At 34.4% G+C, this 23,446-nt stretch overlaps 1 protein-coding gene across 1 annotated transcript in view; it reads left to right on the forward strand.

Annotated features, from left to right (window-relative positions):
• The window catches only part of Pbx3 (PBX homeobox 3), a 207,175-nt gene that overhangs the window by 136,977 nt on the left and 46,752 nt on the right, over positions 1 to 23,446 (forward strand). The window contains exon 3 of the mRNA XM_026386419.2: positions 19,370 to 19,611. Within this exon, the coding sequence (XP_026242204.1) occupies positions 19,370 to 19,611 (242 nt within the window). The remainder of the gene's footprint in view (positions 1 to 19,369; positions 19,612 to 23,446) is intronic.

Consider the following 23,446-nt stretch of genomic DNA (forward strand, 5'->3'; position numbering starts at 1 on the left):
ATCATTGTTTAAAAGATTTCAATGGTTAAATGTTACTGAGTTTTTGAAATAATGTGCATAATAAAAATCACTTAAGTACAGTGTCTTGTCAGAACCAGTAGATATAAGCTTTATATTCATGTCTTTTATTTTTTTTTTTTTCTGTACAAACATGACATCCATTCCCAATTAGAATTTTTTTTTTCTGTTAGGCTAATATCTCTTAACTTCGTTGCAAATTAGCATTGGAATGATAGAACATTTTGCAAATGTATCTTAAAATATGAATTCATTAATTTGTTCAAAACGAAGTCATTTAGAATAGCTTCTTGAGGGCAAAAATATTCATAAGATAGTTTGCTTATTACATCATCCAATCAAACTTGAGACTTTTTATTTTTTGAGAATACCAGAAAAAACAGATAAGGATTTAGAATGCATCATTGGACCCCGAGTACAGGGCTCTAAAGTGTTGTAAGTTCAGCTTGTACAATTTGGATTGGCAAAGAATGAATTGATGAAGCCTTTTCTATATTCTCTGAATTATCACTGTTATCTCTTTCTGGCAAATGTTACTTACTTAACGATTTTGGTTTAAACTATTCAAATATATTCAACAAATTAGAGACCTAAACCATTCTGAAATGACACACATACCAGCACAATGTATTCACATGTCTACAAAACCACATACTGGAATTTATTGTACTTCTAGTTTATGTAGGGAAAACTACTATTTGAGGGTGTCTGATTTAAAAGTGTTGGATTGCAGTAAGAAACAGCATCAAAGTTTATGGGAGCTTTCCATAGAAGCTCTGAATTGGACATGGCCAGAATTATCATTTGCATACCACCCTATAAGTGTTTTAAACTATTTAAGTACATATTTTTCAATAGCTGACATAACCAAGCCCTAATTAAGGATCAATATTTTAAATAAAATTTAAAATATACTTAATTCACTTAGTCATTCTTACAATAATTTAGATGCTAATGTGATATTTCAACTGTCATTCACTTAAAATGGCAACCATTTTATGAAGAACTACTCAATACACTACAAAACTCGTCATTCTTTTAACAGACGTGGCCTTTTAAATTCAGGTCCTGTGCTGGGGTTGTGGCTCAGTGGTAGAGCACTTGCCTCACATGCATGGGGCACTAGGTTTGATCCTCAGCACCACATAAATAATTAAAATAAAGGTATTGTGTCCATCTACAAAAAAATTTTTTTTAAATTAAAAAATACAGATCCCTATACATAAGAACTCTGACTTTTACCTCAAGTCCACTATAAATAAGTGTGATGGAATGTGTAGATTAAGAGATTCCTGGGCTGGGGCTCTACAGCTCAGTAGCAGAGCAGTTGCCTAGCAATGTGTGAGGCACTGGGTTCAATCCTTAGCACCATATAAAAAATAAACAAACAAATTAAATAAAGTCATGTTGTCCATCAACAACTATTAAAAAAAAAAAGGAGAGATTTCTCTCTTATACTGTTTTTTGGAGCTGTGGTCTCTTGGCCAGAAAACACAGATCTGGGCTCACTGTGGTGCTATCTTTGCATTATAGAATATGAGTTGGGAGCTACTGTTCTCATTATTAAGGACACCAATTCTCCATCTGTTCTCCTTGTCCTCCAGAACAGCCTGGTTCTCAGAGAAAAGCAAACCTTTCTTGGAAATTTCTGCTATCTCCTTTGGGATGTGATCCAACTTAAATTTATGGAATTAAGTGTTAATGATAATTTAGATTTATTTTAGAACCTATGTAAGTTTAAGGACCTTTTGTATTTTAGGGCCTAGTTCAGAACAATTGGGCCATTTATGGTTTTTAGTCATAGTACCAGTGAGACCTAACTAAATTCTGAACTTGTTGAGGAACCTGTGGTAGGAACATCTAGCTCAGTCCCTGCATTTTACAGTGAGGGGGTTAGAGTGAGGAAACCACAGTTTACTTAATTCCGCAGAACCAGCTGCAGTGCAGCAGGTATGAGGTAAGCATCAGGATCATTGGATCCCAAGTTCAGTGGGCCAAGTTTTATAAATTCAAGTTATAGGGTACTGATTTGGTACTTTCTTTTGAGTGTTCATGATTATATGAATGAGGGTTATTTTGTTTTGAATGTTAAAGTTGTTTAAAGCATGTGAATGTAGTTTTTTAAGTGAATACAACTTTATTGTTAAAGAAGATGGCCAAGTTTATGTAGAACATGAAGTATTTTAAAAGGACATAAAAGTAACAAAAATGATTGAATTTGTAATTGGTTAAAAAAAGGGAAAAAACCTAAAACCCACATGACTCTCTGAAATGTAATATGACATCAAGAGGTATTTTTTCTTTCCTAAGTTATTTAATAAAAGAAACATCTGTGGTGTTGAAAGGAATGTTGTTGAAGTGCTTCTAAGGAAGCTAAATTGTTTTCCAAAAACCCTGAGATGAGACAGTCTTTTATGTCATATGCCCAATTTATTTTTTCCCTGATTGTGTGCTTCACAGTTTTTAGCTAATGAAGGAGAGAGGGAGAGAGATGGGGGGGGGGGATCATTGTTAGAGGCAGAACCATGAAGAGAGGGAAGTGGAACACAAATCCTACAGCTTCCAAATGCAGCTGATGGCATCTTACAGCATTTTGGTCAGCCAGTGAGGACTTTCATAGCCAGAACATAATACTAGACTCTCCACTCTGCAGCTCTGCAGTGTTAGGATTAGAACGAGGAGACTTCAATTGGAAAGAGAAAGGAAAGGAAAAGAAAATGTATCTTGCCCAAATAGTTCATATTAGAATGAATTATTTGAATTTTGATAATCCTAAATAACAAATATAATACTTCTGTATTAAATGTATGTGTATATGTGCTTATCTAGAAGTAATTGAGAATCATGGGCATTATCATCTATAAAATTGTGGTAATGTTGGTTTGGCAACTCTGTATATGTAACTATTAAAGAGTAAAGCCCACAAAAAGTATTTTCTTGATACTAGCTTTCATTTATAAACCAGAATAATTCTGAATGTTTATAGTAATGGAAGATAACCCAAGGCAAATTTAATTTTAAATTGGGCTTTTGCTTAATGTATTATTCATAGTACTGTATCATCAGTTAAGCATATCTCTGACAATAAACTTAAAACTTAACTTTAATAGTAATATCCACCCTAATTTGGATAAGTCAAATAGTGACCTGATATGATTTATTTTGCTCTCTTATTGTAGATAATTTTTTAATAATGGTAGAATTGAGTTATTTGGTATGCTTTTCTCATTCCCTCCCCCTTCTTTCTTTCTTTCTTTCTTCTTTTTTTTTTTAACACTTCACTATTTTTGCTGCATGACCTGGTTTTGCATTTTTCTGATTCTCTGTTCATCTAATTAGTATGTTCTAAAAAGACCTGGACCACTTATTGTACAGAGATGTAGCCTGTGGGTATTTAATAAGGAGCTTTCAGTGCTACATTTGCATCTTTTGCTTGGGGTCTGAATAGTGAATTACCTTTAAGATCATTAGAAGCACTGCTGTATTGTTAAAATCAGGCCACAATATTCTAATGACAGTTTAAAACTTCAGGCTTCCTACGTAACCCAGGTGACCCTAGCATAATTGTGTGTAGCGCAGATGACCCCAGGATAAACTGCTGACGGTTCAGCTCATCCACAGTGCAGCCTCTACCGGCAGGTGGCTTGACACCCAAAGAGACCACATCAAGCAGTGAAAGCAAATTCGTCTTATCCTAGTTATATATACTCATGCTATTATTTATATCATAATACAAATTCTCCAAAATTGCCTTGATACCTTTTTGAGAAGAAACATAGCCACCAAGCAATGTGCTTTATATGGAATGCATTTTAGCAGATAACTGACCATTTTTTAAGTGTAATATCTGGAAACCAAAAAATTTTAAAGCGGAGTACTTTTCTTTTAGGCTCTTCCCATAAGCCATTAACTACTTTGTTTTTGAGGATTTAATTATGTATGTTTTTTTCTCCAACGAGATGTAAGAGACTATTAGTATTAGAGGTTTACTTAGTTTTCTTTCTTTTTCTTTTTTTGGTGGTGATTGTTGTTTTTATGGTTACAAAACTATAAGATTTTAAAGCTGGAGGAAACCTTCATTTAGCATCCTTTTTTTGGTAGTTAGTATATTTACTAATCTTTCGATCTCAAATTGATGTGATATCTACCTGCTACCACTAGCAATGCCAGGTATCTGATTTTTTAAAAAGTGATTTAAATAGAGAGTGATAAATTTTATGTTTTTAAATAAATATTTTTTACTTAGAGACATTTATAGATTCATTCTCTAACATGTAACTGTTTATCTGATTTTTTTGAAAAACTAAGATAATATAGATATTTTTATACAATGAATTTTAGTATATAACTTGCTAATTGATTTAAAATTTAGCATATTTCAAAACTGCACTTCTGAAAAAGCTATTTCTTAAAGGAATCTGAAGTTACAAATAATTAGTTGTGATTAATAATTTATTCTTCTTCCTCCTCCCCTTCTTTTGGCAGTGCTGGGGGTTATACCCAGAGCCTTGAACATGCTAGGGAAATACTCTACCACTGAGTTATATCCCCAGCTTGTGATTAGTAATTTCTGCTGAACACCTATGTTTTAATACAGTACTGTGCATATGTACAGTGGATGATTACTGAATGTAAGCATGAGTAAAAGCAAGAATGAGTTGAAAAGAATATAAAGGAAATGAATTTGTGCCTGATAAATAGTAGGTATCCTATGGGTAGTTGAAACATCTAAGCAGTTACATTTTTTTTTTTTCCTAGAGGATCTGTTTCAGTGAATGTTACTTAAAAATTACTGGGTGGTAATTGAGTCTATCTGATAAACTATCTTTAGTGTGTTTATTTTGATTATCTCATCCTTTCGCACCTTTTTCTTGTCAGTTTTCTACTCAAAGAGTTCTCTGAATCATCTGTGAAAAGTAGCTACCTGACCTGATAGGACTGTCTTTAAAATGATGACACTAGAGGCTATCTTATCTTTGTCATTTAATTGTGTCAGCTTCATTGTTAGAGAAACCCAAGTCTTGTTAAAGAAGCTGCTTAATTGATCTCTTTTTAGATCTATGATGGAAATAAAAGAAAACTTGTGATTTTAAAAATAGTTATTTCTTCTATGAAGAGAGGCTAATAGTGAGGCAGACATTTCATGCAAAGACTTTTACTGCAAGGACCTGAACTGAAAAATAAAATCAGACTGAATTTTTAGTTAAAACTTGATCTAGTGTGCATGCATATTTGAAGACATTATATAAGGTTTAACATAATTATGATTAGAACAGTGACCAGTGATTTTCTGTTAAGTAGTTTCCTCAGGATTTTCTCTTCTAAGAAGAATTTGTTGTACTTGCATTATTGTTTCCTTTGGGATTCTAGACAATGACTCTGTAGTCTGATTCATTAATATTGGTTGTCTTCAGCAGAGAGTATCCAGATTTGACCTGCCAAGTATTAAATTTTTAATGTATTACTAGTTCTTTCAGAGAGTAAGGCTTGTCTTTGTTCTTTGTATTTTTGTAATAGTGCAGCTTGAATCAGATACAGATTTAATTTGTAGTACCACTAAATATGCCTCATTTAAAACATATCACACAACACACAGATAAAAATGTTTATTGATGAAAATATTTCAATGTGAATAGCTACCTTTTTTAATATTTGAAAGTATGCATTTCCAAATTTATTTTGAAAAGTGCTGGGGGTGCTATATGCTATGTACAAAAAGTTAATTATTATGCTATTAACATTGATGATGTTGAATGTGTATTAGTTAATGTGTTAATGACGTGTTAATTACTGTACATGTTGTGAAGACCCTTCAGGCTTGTTCTATGATGCAACATGTCAACTTGAACCAGACCAAGTAATCTGCAAAGCAGACTGTAACTCTTAAAAACAACACTTGTAAACATAAATTATAAATTAAATTATGCTTTTTATTATTCTTTTTCTTTGTGGTAGAATGAATAAGTAATTCTTCTGCTATCTGCACCTGTTAGAACCTAATACTGTCAGACTCTGTTTTTCCCAAGGGGATTAGAAGAGATTTGTTATGCAATAACTTCCGCTTTGTTTACGCTTTGGCATTTAGTGTATATTTTATATAGATTCATGTGTTTTGCCAACCTGAAAGATACTTCTTCTTCTTTTTATTGTTTATCAGAATGATTTAAAATAAAAGGCATGCTCGGTCTTTGTGTAAAAATAATTCAAAAGTGTCTTTGTTGAATTAGCATCACTAGTCAATATTAAACTAAACTATATATACTTACAATTCAGTTATGTTTCTTCAAGCTTTTTGGCCCAGTAGTTGAAATCTCAAGAGATTAGTCATTAAAAAGCAACTGGATGGCAATTCCAATCATTTAAATGAAGGCCAGAATTTGCTTCCATTCAAGAACATGGAATAAAAAATTTAGGATTTTTTTTGGCATAAATAGAGTTTAACCCTTTGAAAATGTCAAGTATTCAAAATTTATCTTTTAACTTTTGAATTCACAGTTTCTGAATTCTAATTCTCTGTATTTTTGAAAAATACACCTGGTGATAATCGTGTTTCTTGGTTTTATCTATTCAGAATCATTGTTTGATGTTAAACAGCCATTGTGAAGTGCTGGGCTTGTAGCTCAGTGGTAGAGAGCTTGCGTGGCATATATGAGGCATATATGAGGCATGGGTTCTATTCTCAGCACCACATATAATAAATAAAGGTCCATTGACAACAACAGAGCGTGTGTGTGTGTGTGTGTGTGTGTGTGTGTGTGTGTGTGTGTATAAAAGGTAAGTGAAGAATGAGTTCACAAATTTACTTAAGGTCGTATAGTTAGGATTTTTGGTGGGGGGGCGGCGTTCAACCCAGGCGTGCTTTACCACTGAGCCACATCCCAGCCTTTATTAATTTTTTAACTTTGTTATAACATCTCACAAAGTTGTTTAGGGTGGCTTCAAACTGTCCTCTTACCTCAGCCTCTCAAGTTGCTGGGATTACAGGTGTGCACCAGCATGCCCAACTATAATGAGGACTTTTAAAAATGATACAGAACCACCTCTTAAAAATACAAAGATAACACAGAAGTGAATGCTTTTGTTAGGCAGTTACTCTTTTCTGGGAACATAATATGTTCAAGAGGTGGTGAACTGTTCAGGCTTTAAAACCAGATGGTCTAGTATGGCTTTTTTTTTTTTTTCCTCCTTCTAGTACATTGTGCCTCAGTTTCATGATAATTAAAATGGACATGATGATAGTACCTACTTTTTAGAGGTGTTGGGATGATTAAATGAGATGATATAGGCAAAGCATTCTGAGCACTGCCTGGCATATAGAATGTTCTCAATAAATGTGAGGTCTCCTTATTATCCTGCCTTTAATATTATTTTGAAAATTATTTGGAAGTGTTTAATTTCCACAAGCTCTTTGAATTCCTTAGGACTCATTATTATAAATGTGAGTTTTTGATTTTCAGTCATTATAGTCTCATACCTCATCACAGAAAAACATCTTATTTTTAATGATGATTTTATTACTTCAGTGTTGTTTACATCCATCCACCTGGAGTCATCCCAGACTTTTTCATTCATCTAAGCTTGCTTGATTTCCTACAGCACAGCTCTAGTTGGAGATTTGTGTTAGTATGGAAGGATATTCTGACCAGGACTTTGGTCTTGGTTGCAAATATTTGTGTATCTCTTGTTTACAGCCCTGGTGTCCTACTGTAATACCCATGCAAAAGGGATTCTAATAAATCTTGTGCTCAGCATTACACATTGTTTGTTTTAGCTGCCTTCCACTTCATGCTTCCTCCTCTAAGAGCGAGCCATTACGAAAGGTTAGATTCACAGTTAGCAGGCTTTAGCTCTCCCTTTTGAATCAGTGAGGTTGCCGTTTTATTGCTCTCCGACTTACACTTCAGTGATGAGAGTAAACTAGCATCAGATTAAAGGTCAGCAAATCCCATCAAAGAGAGGAATATTAGGGGCAGAGATAGTTGGAGAGGCAGCACACCACTGGGTATTGACAGGGTGATTCCAGGGTATCAGTCAGCAGAATTATAGCTGCCCAGAGAGTCAGTACAGCTTTAATGAGCCTGTGTGAAGAGGAAGAGGGTGGATTTATGTAGTTCCTCATAATTTTCTGTAGAGACTGTTATTGCAGACATTCTGTGGAGTGTTCTGGTCTTTCATTTAATTCAAAGGTCCTGGAGCTTATCCATCCTCTAAATTCTTTTTTGTTAGCTCAAATCAAAGTTGACATTTCCATGGTTTACCACCTAAAACACCCAGTTCAGAATCAGGTTTCTTTAGACAATTTTGAAATCTATATATTGCTAATATAAATCTACAGTCATATTAATGCGTTCATATTTCCTCTTCAGAAAAGTGGGTTTCTTTTCATAATTGGGCAACTAGGGTAGGTAGGTGTACATTTACATACTGTCCTTGCAGTAACTGGGAGAAACCCTGATTGTAATTATGTTATGGTGCTTTTCAAAAAGTCTTACTGTTCATTCTCCTTAAACTGACTTTCCGAATTGTTTATATGCCTTTTTGTGTTTGCCTATATCTTACCCTTTATGCCCCCAATACTCTCCTGAGAAAAATTTTTTTCAGTCCCTAGGGGAAACATTTTAAATTGTTTTAATGAGGAATACTGCTTTTAATTGCTATTATTTACAGTTCTACCTTGATTTTGCTATGTCTGATAGTGAATTTGACTGACATTAAATTCTCTTACCAGAGAAGAATTAAATCTATATAATTTTAAGATCTAGGGATTAAATCTACATAATTTCAAGATTTAGAATATGCTTTGAGAAATCTAGTGTTTATGAAAAATTTCTGGATATCTTTGATTAATTGCTTAAAGCAAAGAATTTATGTGAGATAGATGGACAGAGTTTTAAGTTTTTATTTATTCGTCACTAGATATTAGTTTGTGAAGAAAATCACTAGAATGTTTTATTACTTTTCATGCCAGCCATTTTGTAAAATTTGTATTTAAGAATGTGTTGTTTTGATTCTTCTAAGAAAATGAATTCTTCAAATTATTAACAGAGAGGTCTTGTTTGTGTGCTTTGCTGCTTGGAAGATGCTCTTAGCTTCCTTGCCATTGTCCTTTGCACCATGTGTGTGGTCAGGCTGTTCAGACACTTATGTGGGTTTTTCTTTTTTTAATTTATTTTCTAGTTATAGGTGGACATAATGTATTTATTTTACTTTATGTGGTGCTGAGGATCGAACCCAGTGCCTCACTCATGCTAAGCGAGCATTCTACCTCTGGAGCCACAACCCTAGCTTCTCTCCCTAATGGAGAGAAGTGATGGACATTATGCTACCATGAGAAGCACAAAATATCCTTTTTGAAGATGACCATTGAATGAAACATCCATAGTTCTTACAGCAAAATGCAAACTCCTTAAGAGAGATGCATACATACAAATATAGAAATAAATAAAATATAGAAATATAAAATATAGAAATCATTTCAGTTATTAATTAGATTTTGTATTTATGGTAAAGAGCCAGCATACTTTAAAATAAAATCATGTGAAACATCTAGTAAACTTCATGTTTCCTATAATCATGGAATGCTTCACAGAGCCTTTTCAATAAAACTGAGTCTGTGTCCTTTATAATAATACAGATAAAACTTTATGCTGTGCTATTACATTGAAATGTACTGGAAATGTCAATGACCCTCCTACCATATTTACTAGCATGCTATTTGAGCAATACCTGTGTATCAAGATAATTTGGCATTCCAAAAACAATAAAGTGGACATTTCTTTCCACAGAAGGAAAAAGGGAACCATTGACTTTCTAGTAGATATCTGCTGTTCATAACAAAGTCAGGTGGCTGTAATTTATATATTCATTTTTTGAACATTTAAAGAAAAGGAAAAGAAGATTGTACATCAAAATAAGTGAATACTAAGAAAAACATGAGATTAATTATCTGATAGGGCAGGATTCTTAACTGCCACAAGGAATGTGTGGGTGATATTTACTGATAACCTTAAGGTACATAAATAAATATATTTGGTATTAAAAATTCAATTGGAATCTAGTATTTTTATTTAAGAAAAATTATGAATGAAAAAAAGGACCATTTCTCCCTACTAGTAGTTTCTGACTAAAATTTTTGTATCATTTATGGATATAATATATATATATATATATATATATATATATATATATATATATGATATTTCTCCATGAAATACCATTCATTTTATCTGTGAAATAGTTGATTAAAGATTTTCAGAATACTAATTGAAAAGATGTGTAACCTTGGTCTAGTTTTAACAAATTTTAACAAGAACACTGTAGCCAGTTTTAAGATACTAATGAGTACTTTTGCAAGAAGGAAAGAGACCTTATTTCAGAGCAAATCAGAGCACCATTTCCTTGCTGTGCATTCTTCTACACATGGCCATTCTTCAAGTGCCTGTGTGCATATGAAGAGTGTGACCAGAGCTCACTAATAATGAGCAGCTATCATTAGTGTTTCATCATCAACACAGTGCCATTCCACTACTAGAAGTGATACAAGAGTACAACTCAAGTCAAAAATTGAAACAGCAAAAAGGCAATAAACTGTATGCCATTAAAATATGTTGCAAGGTAATGGTGTGACAATCTGTGAAGAAATTTAATATATAATAAAAACGTCAGAATTATAAAAAGATCAAATTTGACCATGTGATATATATTATCAAACAACATATAAAAGTTTTAAAAAAACATTTTTAGTTGTAAACAGACATGAAACCTTTATTTTATTTATTTTTATGTGGTGCTGAGGATTGAACCCAGTGCCTCACACCACTGAGCTACAGCCCCAGCCCCTCATATAAATGTTTTAATAGAAGGGCAAATTGTTTCAGCTTGCCTATATATTGTGTATGTTCAGGAGCTGGATTTTGATAAAATGTTTCATTTTTCACATGATACTAAGTAGCTAGTTGTTTGGCTTTGGGAAATATTGAATCTTTTTAAAAAAATTATACTTTAGTGTTTTTCTTAGGTGGACATAATATCTTTATTTTTTATTTTTATATGGTGTTGAGGATCGAACCCAGCACCCCGTGCATGCCAGGCGAGCACACTACCGCTTGAGCCATATCCCCAGCCCAAAATGTTGTATCTTAATGTAAACAGATTTTCACTTGTTAAGAGACAGTTATATACCAGGTACTTACTGTATTAGGCATTTACATACTTCATGTCATTTAGCTTCATAGTAATTCCCTATTTACATAGAGTGAATCAGCTTCCTATGATCACATAACAATAAGTGATAGAATTTGAATCCAGGCCATTGTGACTCCAAAGCGTATTCTCCACTGTTGTAGTTTGTTTGTATTGTATTTGCAAAGTGAACTTCAAATTCAACATTGTAGCCTATTTCTCTAGTTATTTGAAATGAAGTAGAATCTTGGACTTCAGAAACAGTGATCTGTATTTGAATACTAGCCATGTGGTCTTGTGCTTTTTAACTCATTTAACCTCTTTGAAATTTGGTTTCCTTATCTATAGATAAGGCTAATGGCACCTATCCTGTAAGGTTATTTAAAAAAAAAAAAAAGTGAGAGAGCCTGTGAAAAAATATTTGCTGTTCGACATGTAGTATATATACTCAATATATTTAAATTTGAAGACAATTTTTAGGCAAAGTGATAGAATGAAACCTAAGTACTAGCAGTGTTGGATTATAATAGTAATAGCTACGTAGGAAACAAAAGGACAGAAGACATTTGCTTTTAGGCTGAACATCTCGTACTATGAACTGAGGCTGGGAGGAGCTTGTAAGATTTGGTCTTCCAGAAAATAGAGCAGTGAAGGAAGCAGCTGAATGGAGCTGCACACAGGATGCCCTCAGTGTTAGAAGGAACAGCGCCACAGTGTAATGTTATCCCATTCGTGGCACGGCAGTGATCTTAACTGACAAGACAGGAAATGAAAGTGCCATGGTGATCTCATTCTGCAGGGAGAAAAATCAAGAGAGCAGAATGTGGGAATGTGAGAAAAGGAAGGCTTGCAATATAAGTTTGTGTAAACAGATGCTTCAGAGTCCTGGAAATACATGTAAAAAGTCCAAGTCCCACTTAGGCTTTGAGGGAAGTCCATTGTGGGCCTCCAGCATTTTTTGGTGAGGAGACCTCAGCATGTGATAAATTTTAAAGGATATCATGATGGCATGTTAGCTCATTAGATCACTGGAATCACATGGAGTAGTTGGTCACGGAGATCTGTGGGTATTAAAGTCAATGGTATTATAATTGTCTTCCCCACTTAGGTTCTGAAACTCTTTTCCTTTAAATAGTGCTGGGTTTCCTTCCCTCTCCTTTAAAATGTAGTTATCATATTTACCAATCCTAAATTTCTCCTCTATAAAGCATTTTGTTTGAACATCTATCCCTTTAGATGAAAAGAAAATGGCTGTTTCCTTTTTCTCTGCTACTTGTAATTATTTCCTTTAAGAGCAGAGCACAGGTAACCCTTGGTGCTAATATGTGTGAGAAACATGGCCCATTTTCCCCTTCTTCCTTTTTTCACTGTCTCATGCAAGCACAGCATACTTCATATCTTGCCCTATCCCTGTTCTCTTCTTCTGTAGCTGACAGTGCTTATATATCAAGCGCTCCAACAAGATGCAGCTCCATTTAACAAAAAAGTGCCTTAAAAATGTAACTCTTCTTTCTGCATTTTTATTGCACAGTCCATCTGCTCCTTCATCTTGGCTGCTCTTCACTTCACAGTGACAAGGCTCACTCCTTTTTCTTGTCTCTTGAGGCAAGATCTAATTGGCAAGTGGAAAGTCTTCAAAATTTGCCTTTGTTGGCCAATAGTAGCTTCAGATTTTACTGTAAACAGTTGGCTCAAAGAGGCTTGAAATTCAAAGAGAAACTATAATGAAACTGAAGGATTTTTAAGAACTCCTTTCTCACAAAATGAATATACCTTCTCGTAGTAGCAAGGGACCTATGCGTGTTTTCAAATGAATGGATTATGCTGTAGTTTTGTTAGCAACTGGGTAGATAACATTTTGATCAGTACCTTTGATGGTTCCGAATAGCAGAATGTTTAGCTTTTATCATCATTATTTCAGGTTTAGCTATTTTGTGTAAAATATTCCTGTGATTCTGATAAAATAAATCATCTGAACATGTGATGTGACTGGGGTTGAGGATATAGCCAGGTAGAAGACAGGATCTGTAAGTGTTCTCTGTGATGCCATTTGCATTGCTGGGAGTGTGCAGAAATGCCAGAGTCATAGCCTTGGGATTTATACTGGCATAGAAAAACGCTGGTGATTCAAGAAATGCCTTTAAATGGTTTCCCTCTTCTCATTTAAACTACATCTGTGGAACTACAGGAAAATAACAACTAGATTCTGCCCAGGAGTCTAGTACCTGTACAGACCAAGATACTAATAATGTCATTATGGCATCTAGCTGCTTTCCATCGAACCTCTAATAAAGGTCATTAGTTGCCTGCTTTCTTGAGTGAGATGGCTTTGCAGCAAGTGCTTGGAGAAAAGTTCTCAGTGCTGTATGTTAGAAACAGGCATTCTGCCAACAGCTTTATAATGAAGGTGAAATGTAATAAAGCAATGGATTGACAGTTTATGTGTTGAAAGTGAAGGAAATGGAGGTGTGGAGAAGCATTATGGGGAATCTTTCTAGTCATATCTTCAATTTAACCATCAGGGGAAATGCTTCAAAATCTTAGATTTATGAATTTCTAGTAAGCAGTTTCCCAGCATGTAAACAAATCTCAGTGGGCTGTTTTAGGAAGGTAGATTTGGGCAGTGAAGTAATCATTTTTATTCCTCTGATTTTCCAAATAGAAATGGACATATATGATAAAAATGTCAGCCACACTCTCCACGTCAGGGCCCTAACAGGATTACATGTCAGTTCTTAATGTCTCGCTCTGTTTTTCTTTGCCATGAATGGCTGCATTATTGCTCACAGGAACTTCACTGTAATATATGGTAAGAGACAAGTAGCTCTTTATGGCCAGTGATTATTCGGTTTGAATGAAACCTGTGATTTATGTCCATTTAACTGAAAAGCCTTGTAAATTCCCAGTGCTGCATTTTTCCTCAATAGAGAATGAGTCAAGCGAAAGTGACAACTAGGTTGGCGTGGAAATGTGCAGTGCATTGCTGTGTTATATTTAATATACCTGACATGAAAAATGTGCACACACCACACAGTCACCTTAAATAGGAGTGAAAGTGACATTAGCTTGTAATATGACTGCCATATTCAGTGGATTAGACACTAACATTGGCTTAAAAGGAGGTCTGGAGCTGGAGTGAGATGGGCATTGGGGCCACGGGTTGTGACAGGCAACTGAATCTCCTGGCATTTCCTGATAATATTTTTAGAATTAGCTGTTTTTACAGTTACTATATATCTCCAAAATAGTATGAGGCTTCTCTTTCATTACAAGTCCCATCTTTAGTCTTAAGAAGGAGAAATGTGGAATCCAGATGCAGGCATTATTCCATATCTTTCTTCAGGAGGTGCCAAAGCTGTTTGGTTTGCTCTCCCTGCCCCTCCTCTGTCAGACCTCACTGAACTGTTGGCCTTCCCTGGACTTGGGCTTGGCTCTATCTCTAGTCCGTCCACTATTCTCTAAGAACCCAACCTCCTGCTCCCAGGCCCCTGTTTTTAATGTCTTGTTTAGAAGGTGGTGTCTTGAGAGTATTCAGTTCTTTACTTTGTTTCCAAATTACATGCTAGTTTTCACAAACCAGAAATAATTGTTTAAGACGAGAGCTTACAACCCTGGTCTTGTGGTCTTCATTTCACTTCTAGGTCTTCTGTTTCAGACATACACCACTTCCTAAGGATTTCAGGTGGAAGATTATTTTATCTTCTTTTTGTTTGGGGAGAAAAGTAGCAATATGACTAATATTTTTTCTTTACAATTTGGTTATTTTTCTCAAATTGTGCCTGTTTTGATTTCTTCTTTTTTAAAAAAAGAATTTTTTTAGTTGTATTTGGACACAATACCTTTATTTTATTTATTCATTTTTATATGGCACTGAGGAATGAACCCAGTGCCTCGCACATGCTAGGCGAGCGCTCAGCCATTGAGCCAACCCCAGCTCTGACTTGATTTCTTAAATGAAGAAGGTACAGAAAATAAAATTGGAATTTTGATCAGTTAGCTTTGTAACTTCTGACCATAGTCCTGCTTTTACTTTTAAATAACAGAACAAAATATAAGGCAGATTACGAGAGTAACTGAAAATATTAGGATTGTCACTTTTTCAAAGTAGTCAAGGCCTGCTGAAAATAACCTGAGCTGGTCCTGTTTTATATGACACTCTGCCAAAACATTTTTCTCTAAGCTAAGACTGGTGAGCTAGTTGAATGAATCAAAAACAAGTCCATCAGAGACAAAAATTAAAGCAATTCCATAGGCCTAAATTTATGAATAATTTGAAATCTTGTTTTATGGTATGCTCACTAGGGGAAATAAATCAAACAGCTCAAGTTTCCATAATAGCTTTTGGTGTCTCAGCAGATCTGAATAATGTACTCTTTCCAAAGTAAAAAGAAGTTGATTATAACTTTTGTGTATCATTTTGTGTCTTCCCTGATTATGGAAATATGGTAGGGCTAGATCTTAGTTATGCCTAATTCATGATCATGTGCAGCACATACCCGGAATAGCTGGGTTCTGAAGCCACTCTTCAGTCCAAATGAACAGAGGTTAGTCATGGTCCAGTGGACTCGGTCCTTGAAATAGAGACCAGGAAGCTCAGTGCCCCGAGAGTTTGCATCTCCTCCTCTCAGGTCAAGCCTTCATTGTGTTACAGTGTCGTTCTGCTAGAGAGGCTAGTACTGTACAATCTAGCCAGTACAGATTTCTAATCTGCTTATTTATAATTCAAAAGCTTGCCTATATATTAATGAACCCTTAATGAGCTGTTGAAAATGCCTGAATTACAGTCAGATTATTAAACTCAAACAGCCCCGTAATCATACCATTTGAGTGGGCTTTAGGTACTTTTCACATCTGCAGCTTAGTATTGTGAAGGGTATGCGTATATTCGGAGAAAGCTTTGTAATAATTTTGACCCGTAATTTATTTATTGCCCTCCGAATGCAGTCGTCTATGCAGATGCTCTCTCCCATTATCTGTGGGGCAGGTGCACAGCATGTTGAAAGACAGCTAATTAGGATTTGCTGAAAGATATGCAAAAATTGTGGGCTTATAACAAAGCCAAGTTCATTGTTAAACAATGTTTTACTGTGTTTGTATGATTTATCTAAATCTTAGAGAGATTGAAATGAATGTTGTTATATAAGTTGATTGCAAATAGGGCTGCTGTTTTTTTCTCCCCATCTTTATAATGCTGTGGTGACCAAAGGGCTTAGATATAAAACTTTATAAACCTCTTTATATGATCCAATATACATACATTTTGGATAAAAAGCAAGAAAAAACAGTTTTCTCAATTATTGTTTTACCAAGTTTCAATGAAGCCATCAGGATCTTTTGGATTCTTTCTGGCTCTTGTGAATTTAGGTTCATTAAAATGTTTATAGGTGCCCAGAAGAGTCGGTATTATGATTGGAAGCCACACGGTGTCTTTAGAAGTTTAGTAAGCTAAGCAATAGTAAGTGGATAGGCAGGTAGGATGAAGAATAGATGAGTAACTTGAATGTAAAGTAAGGAAATAAATAGAAATATTCAAATTGAAAATAATTTTGGAAACCAGGTATTACTGTTTAGAGCACCTTAATCATTACTTTGCTTAATAGAAAAAATTTGATTTACTTTTCAAAATAAAGATATAAAAATGACTTCATTATTGATAAATAGGCTTCTCATTGCTGCCTAATTGCAAAGAACTCTAGTACTTTTTCTCCAAAGGAGTGTGAACTTTTTGTTAGGAAAATTTTTTTTATGATATCTGATGCACATAATTTAGAAAGTAAATAATTTTAATTGCATTGAAACATTTTTTTTCTTATTCTAGAGGCAAACACATGTTGATATACTTTTCATTTTTGAAATAAGATTACTTATCATAGGACAGGAGAATATTATATAGCTGAAAGTATATAGTTAATAATTATTCTTGTGTTCACTGCCATTGAACTTAAGGGTGCTTTCTATTGGTATAGTGGTGATGATTCATATACATATTAGGTATGTATAAAAGTGTTATAGATGGCTAATTAGTTTGTACCTTTTCCATTTCTTTCTGATGGATTTCCTTTCTCCCATTTGGTCTGCTTCCCTTAGTATCAGTCATTGAGCATCTTTTGTCTGCCACTGTGCAAAAAGTGTAGAGTAGTATAATAATTTTGACAATGGCTGTTGATCTACTATTAAAGACCTATACTACAAGTCCATAGGGAAAAGATCAATGTGTTCAAATATAAAGAGAAAATTAGAAAACTGATGGAACCTTAAAGGTAGATAAACATTTCCAGAAACACCATTATCTGTAAATCCAAAAGAGAAACAGCAGGTACACAAAAATGTGAGCAAAAGTTAAGTTTAAAAGGAGAAACTTAAACATTATAAAGTGAAACAGAACTCAAAGTGCAAGAAAAGAGTCCATAGTAAGCCTCACAACATGTAAAGGACACAGAAAACTTGACATATGACCTATGAGTGTGTCCAAACCATAGGATTATAATATTTAAAACATTTTAGTGAATGAAAAAGGGGGAAAATAAAAGATGTTAAGTTAAAAATATCAAATTAACCAATATGGGGTAGTTCAAGAACAATATGAGGCAGCTTTTTCGAATTCTAGAAGAAATAGCAAATACATTAGATCTTTAGTTATCTTTTTAGCAATGAATGGGTTGATATAGATTTAGAAATAGAGTTATCCTTGTTTTCTTAAATGAACTTATTATCTAAGGATATTATAGTTTTCAAATCTTATTTATCTCTGAATGGTTAACAGTCTTAATTTATGGTGAGTTCGTTTTATTATCCAGTTGAAATTATTCTGAAGTGTATTTTTAAATGAAAGTAACATCTTTAAAGTGTTTGAGGGGAAGGAATTATTAAGTTGTTCATCTGAGTTAAGACAACTAAGTATAGATTTTAACAAAAAGAGTCATGCTGAGGTTATAATTCAGGACATCTAGGAATGAAGTCTGTTCTTAAAAGAATTGATGGTAGTTCTAGGTAAATAACATATAAAATTACAGAGCTAGTGATCAGTTGAATACTTGGCAGCTTATAGATGTTACTGTCATGTAAGTTACACTAGACACAGAGTGTGCACCACTGTGGATAAACAACAACAGGCACAGACGCAAAGCAGAATCCAAATGCAAACATGCAAGATGCCAACTTCCTTCCCCTTTGTCCCTAGAAGTCTCATGACTAGTGTGGGGAACCTTCTTTTAAACAGATTTACAGAGGTTAATTGGGCTGGGATATTTTAGATTATGTTACACATTAATGAAAATGCTGATTTGAGCTGTCATGACTCTGGTGCTTTTTATACCATCATAATTATTTTAAAACTTTGTCTTCTGTGTTGTTGAAAACATCTTGGCAGAAAGCCTATGTGACCTGATTAAACCTATGAATTGTCAGCTGTGATCTATAGTACTCAGAAGAGGATGCTGACTGGGCATCACTTATGAAGTTCTTGATTTAAAAGCAAAATTAGATTGAGGCTAGTGTGCCCAGCACTATAGCCATGTCAGTGGCACATTTTTAATACTGTATTTAGCGTCCTGGTTTTATAGTTTGCTTAATTCTATTCATTTAATAATATAGATACTCAAGTACAGTTAATTACCTCATATTGTATGCATTTCTCTTCTGAAATTACATGATAAAAAAAGCCATCTAATCTTGTTTATTTTCTAATTTTTGGATATAACTTTTGAATTAAAATTATTTTATGAGAATTTTTATTCTTTTTCTCTAACTGCAGAAAGAGAATAACCACCATTTGATGAACTTGTTTTATATCTCTGGAATTATTTTTTTCCTTTCTTAACCATCCCTCCCCAGTTTTTTTTTTTTTTTTAACCACTTTATGCTTAAATCATCTAAATCTGAGAATCTTGGATGATTAGGATATGCCAAGAGGTCAGGGTTACCTTTTTCTAAGGATCCAATCTGGGATAAATTGGAGGGAGTGGTATTAGACATTTGAGGATGCATGTAAATATTTTCTTGAAAGTAATTTTCATACTTATTCAAGCTTATTGATAAAATGTGAGCAATGAAGTTTTCAGCATGAATTGTAGTGCACTGATATTGTTTGATCATATTCTCAAATAAACAAAATAACTCACACTATTTGTCCTGTTTCTCGCTTCTTCTCTGTTTCTCTCTTTCCTTGAAGGTCTCAGCATCAGAGGAGCCCAGGAGGAAGACCCTCCCGATCCCCAGCTAATGAGACTGGACAATATGCTTTTGGCAGAAGGGGTTTCAGGTCCTGAGAAAGGTGGGGGATCGGCGGCAGCAGCTGCAGCCGCGGCAGCCTCTGGAGGTTCTTCAGATAACTCTATTGAACACTCAGATTACAGAGCCAAATTGACCCAGATCAGACAAATCTATCACACAGAACTGGAGAAATATGAACAGGTCAGCAGCCGCCACTCTCATAGTCCTGCACAAATCCTCTATTTCTCTTCTGTTAGACCATGCTAACCACTTCTCAGGGCTGTGAGGGGTAGGGTTAACTCAAAGAGCAAAAGAAATGGGGTCGATACAGAAACCCAAGTGAGTTGTTGGAATTGTGAAATGGAGACTCTTTGAGATTTAGGAGGTGAATCTAACCCTGTTTTATCCTATTCACATGTTTTAGTTTTCTTTATTCCTCATATTCACATGCCCTTACTACAACACCTGCAGCCATTGTTCCCCTCTAACCTCACCACTTGGTGCCCTTCAGAGCTCGGTGTAACTATATTTATGCACTGGCTTTGTTCATAAGCATTAACAACTTTTAAAGGGAAGCATTGCATAGTGAGCTTTTATCTCCTATGCTGTGAGCTCTAGAATCCTCCTAGGAATTAATTCTTATGGATTGTGCCAGACTATAGGAAAGGGAACTAACTTGCATTACTTAAGTAAGCAGGTTCTGACCTGTCTTTCTGAGCATGAGACCACCCGGGATAATTATGGGTAGTACCTTAAGATACCAGGCTTTGTGTGCTGAATTCCTGATTACAAAAGGAGTAAGGATTAAAATTCTTGTTCTCAGCAATTTTATTAACAGTCCTTCACTGAACCTAAGATATCTTTGAATTTAAGCTGTGCCATTTTTTTATGTACTACCAAGAAAAATTCAGATTGCTGTTTTAACTCTAAAATGCCATTGATTACAAAATGCTTCTAAACTTCAAAGATGTTAAAACTTGAGGGAAAAACAAGTGAGTCTTAGATTTAATATAATAAGGTAAAATGCTTGTGGTTCATGTTAAATATATTTTAGTTGTTAGTTTAAGACCAAAATGTTGCTTAATTTGAGGAATTCTTATTTGATAAGAATTCTTATTTGAAAGTTAATAAAGAAGCTCATTATAATGAAACCTTTAAAACATACACAAAAATAAAGAGAATAGTATTAGATCAAATTCTATGAAATTGCTAAGTTTTAGATCAAAAACAGTTGCAAATGGGTTGTGCTGGTACCACCTATAGTCCCAGCTACTTGGGAGGCAGAGGCAAGAGAATCACTTATGCCCAGAAGTTACAGGTCAACCTGGGCAACATAGCAAGACTCACCCCCTCAAAAATAAAAGCAAGACAACAAAACAGTTGCCTGTTGTTAATTTCAACCTAAAATAAAGAGTCCTCTATACAGCCATCACCCAGGAAAACAGTCAGCACTTTGCCACTCTTTATTTTGTCTTTCACCTGGCCATTTAAAAAAAATTTTTTGGGGGGGGGGAGGTGTGGTGTTTAAAAATAAGTCTTAGACATCATATAATTTCAAGCATACACCTTTACTAAATAGCTAGTTAACTTCTCAAAACTTCTCAAAATCCATACACTTAAGTGTGAAGTGGAGTTCCTAGTGTGTAGTAGTTGTTGTTGCTGTTGTTTTGGTACCAATGATTAAACCCAGAGGCACTTAACCACTGAGCCACATCCCCAGCCCTTTCTATTTATTTATTATGAGACAGGATCTTGCTAAGTATATTGAAAGCTATCTACTATAATTATATTGAAATACATTTTTTAAGCAGTTTTAGGTTCACATCAAAATTGAGAGGAAGGTATAGAGATATGTCATATGCCCTCTTTCCCTGCATATGCAGAGCATTCCCCATTGTGAGGGGTAAGTGTTAACTGAAAGAGCAAAAGAAATGAGGTCCATATAGAAACACACTAGAGTTACATTTGTTGTAGTTGGTGAGCCTACATTGATGCATCATTACCCAAAGTCCATTAGTTTACCTTAAGGCTCACTCTTGGCATTGTGCATTCCATGGGTTTCGATAAATGTATACCCATATAGGACCACACAGAGTATTTTCACTGTCCTGAAGATCCTCTGTGCTACTCATCCCTCTTTCCTTCCAAAACTCCCTTCCATAACCCCTGTTCAGGCTTAATGATTTTTTTTCTTAATAAGATTCATAGAGGATTTAGTTATATAAATAGTTATATATATATAATGGCTTCTTTTTTTTTTTTCTTCCTCCGTTGCCTTTTTTAATAATCTGGATATAATGGTATTAAACAAATGCTGAATTCTACCCCAGGGGTGAGTATGTTTTGAAGGAAGGTAGAAAGATTTATGCAGTGTTATCTTAAAATGCAGTGTAAATTAATATTATGAAATATTTTCTATTTTCTGAATAGGATTTTCTGGGACCCAGAATTATATCTAATCTATAAGAATAAATTCTGATGGAAAATGTGCAAATAAGAATTTTGGAAAAAGTTATCTTTTATTGTACATGAAAAAAATCAGCTTTCTGATTTGACATATGAATAATTAAGATTAAACAAAATAAGTCATGGTTGAAAAGGTCGCCCTGAGCATAAACAATATAAAGTGTTTCTAATTTATACAATCCTAATTGCATAAGTTTATGTTAAATACATCTATACATATTTACTAGGTAAATACCACCAGTCACCTTGTACAGCTGAGCAATTGAGGTAGTTCCTTACTGTCCCTGCCATGTTTCTCCACACTTATCTTTTTACTCCCTCCCCACCCCCTCCCCTGTGGCCCTGTTGAAGGTTGGAGAAGCTGGTATTAGTTGATGACCAGCACTTGAGCCTCATGGTTTTAGAAATATGCCTAAAAATTTCCCATGAGAATTTTAATAACCCTACTCTTAGCTAATACCAGAATCAGATCACCAAGATTTTATTTATTTATTTATTTTTGACAATTTGAGGGTTTTGTTTTTTCTATAAAATTATATGTATTAGATACAAATTCTACATAAGTTAAATTTTTTTGTTATTTTGCATTAAATATAAAATTGGGAGTAACATGTAATCATGAGTCTTATCTTTGGGTACAGTCATCTAGTAAATGTTTAAATGTATATTTCCTTTCTTCTTGTTAATACTTTCAGAAAGAACAGATAGATATATGAAATCTCTGCATCATTATGGACAAATAAATAATGGGGTATGAGGACTAATTGGCAGAATCACCAGAATCAGTTTTTTTCTGTGGGTGCTGAATTGTTTTAGAAGTTGCATAGGAGCAGTTAGTTCCCTTGGGTTGTCTTTGGACCTAGCTTTTATAGCTCTTTTGTTTGTAGTTCTCCTAAGTTATTAATTATCAGTGAGTTTTGACATAAAACAGTCAACTCTAACTTTCGGGTTTTTTTTTTTTTTAAGTTGTAGTTGGACACAATACCTTTATTTTATTGATTTTTATGTGGTGCTGAGGATTGAACCCATGGCCTTGTACATGCTAGGTGAACACTCTACCATTGAGCCACAACCCCAGCCCTCCTTTCAGTTCTTTATTATATAAGAACTTCTAGACCTTTAGGGATATGTTTGGTATTACTAGAAGGATGAAACAGTTAAATGAGTTGAATCGGTGGCATTTCTAAAATAAATTGTGTCATAATTTCTATCTTATAGATAAGACAGTGGGATTCACAGAGGTTAAGTGGTTTGTCCAGTGCCACACATTGTTAGAATCAGGCATTGCAGTCAGTTTTGATAATGTGCCATATTTGTCTATTGAATTTTACTGGTACTCACACAGAATTGAAAAATAATTTAGATATATTCTGGTTTTCTCCAATTTGCCTATGTTGGATTACATTTGAAATGGGAACAAGGCAAATGGAAAACCTACTATTTTAATTACTTTCCAGAAATTATTTTTTCTTCCCTCGAGTGATCATGGATACACTGACAGAAAGCTTATCAGTAAATAGGAAGAACATATATGTTAAAGCAGAGGATTCATTAGAAATTTGTGTTGAGC

The sequence above is a fragment of the Urocitellus parryii genome, chromosome 4 (genome assembly GCF_045843805.1).
Source record: "Urocitellus parryii isolate mUroPar1 chromosome 4, mUroPar1.hap1, whole genome shotgun sequence".
NCBI classification, from domain to species: Eukaryota; Metazoa; Chordata; class Mammalia; order Rodentia; family Sciuridae; genus Urocitellus; species Urocitellus parryii.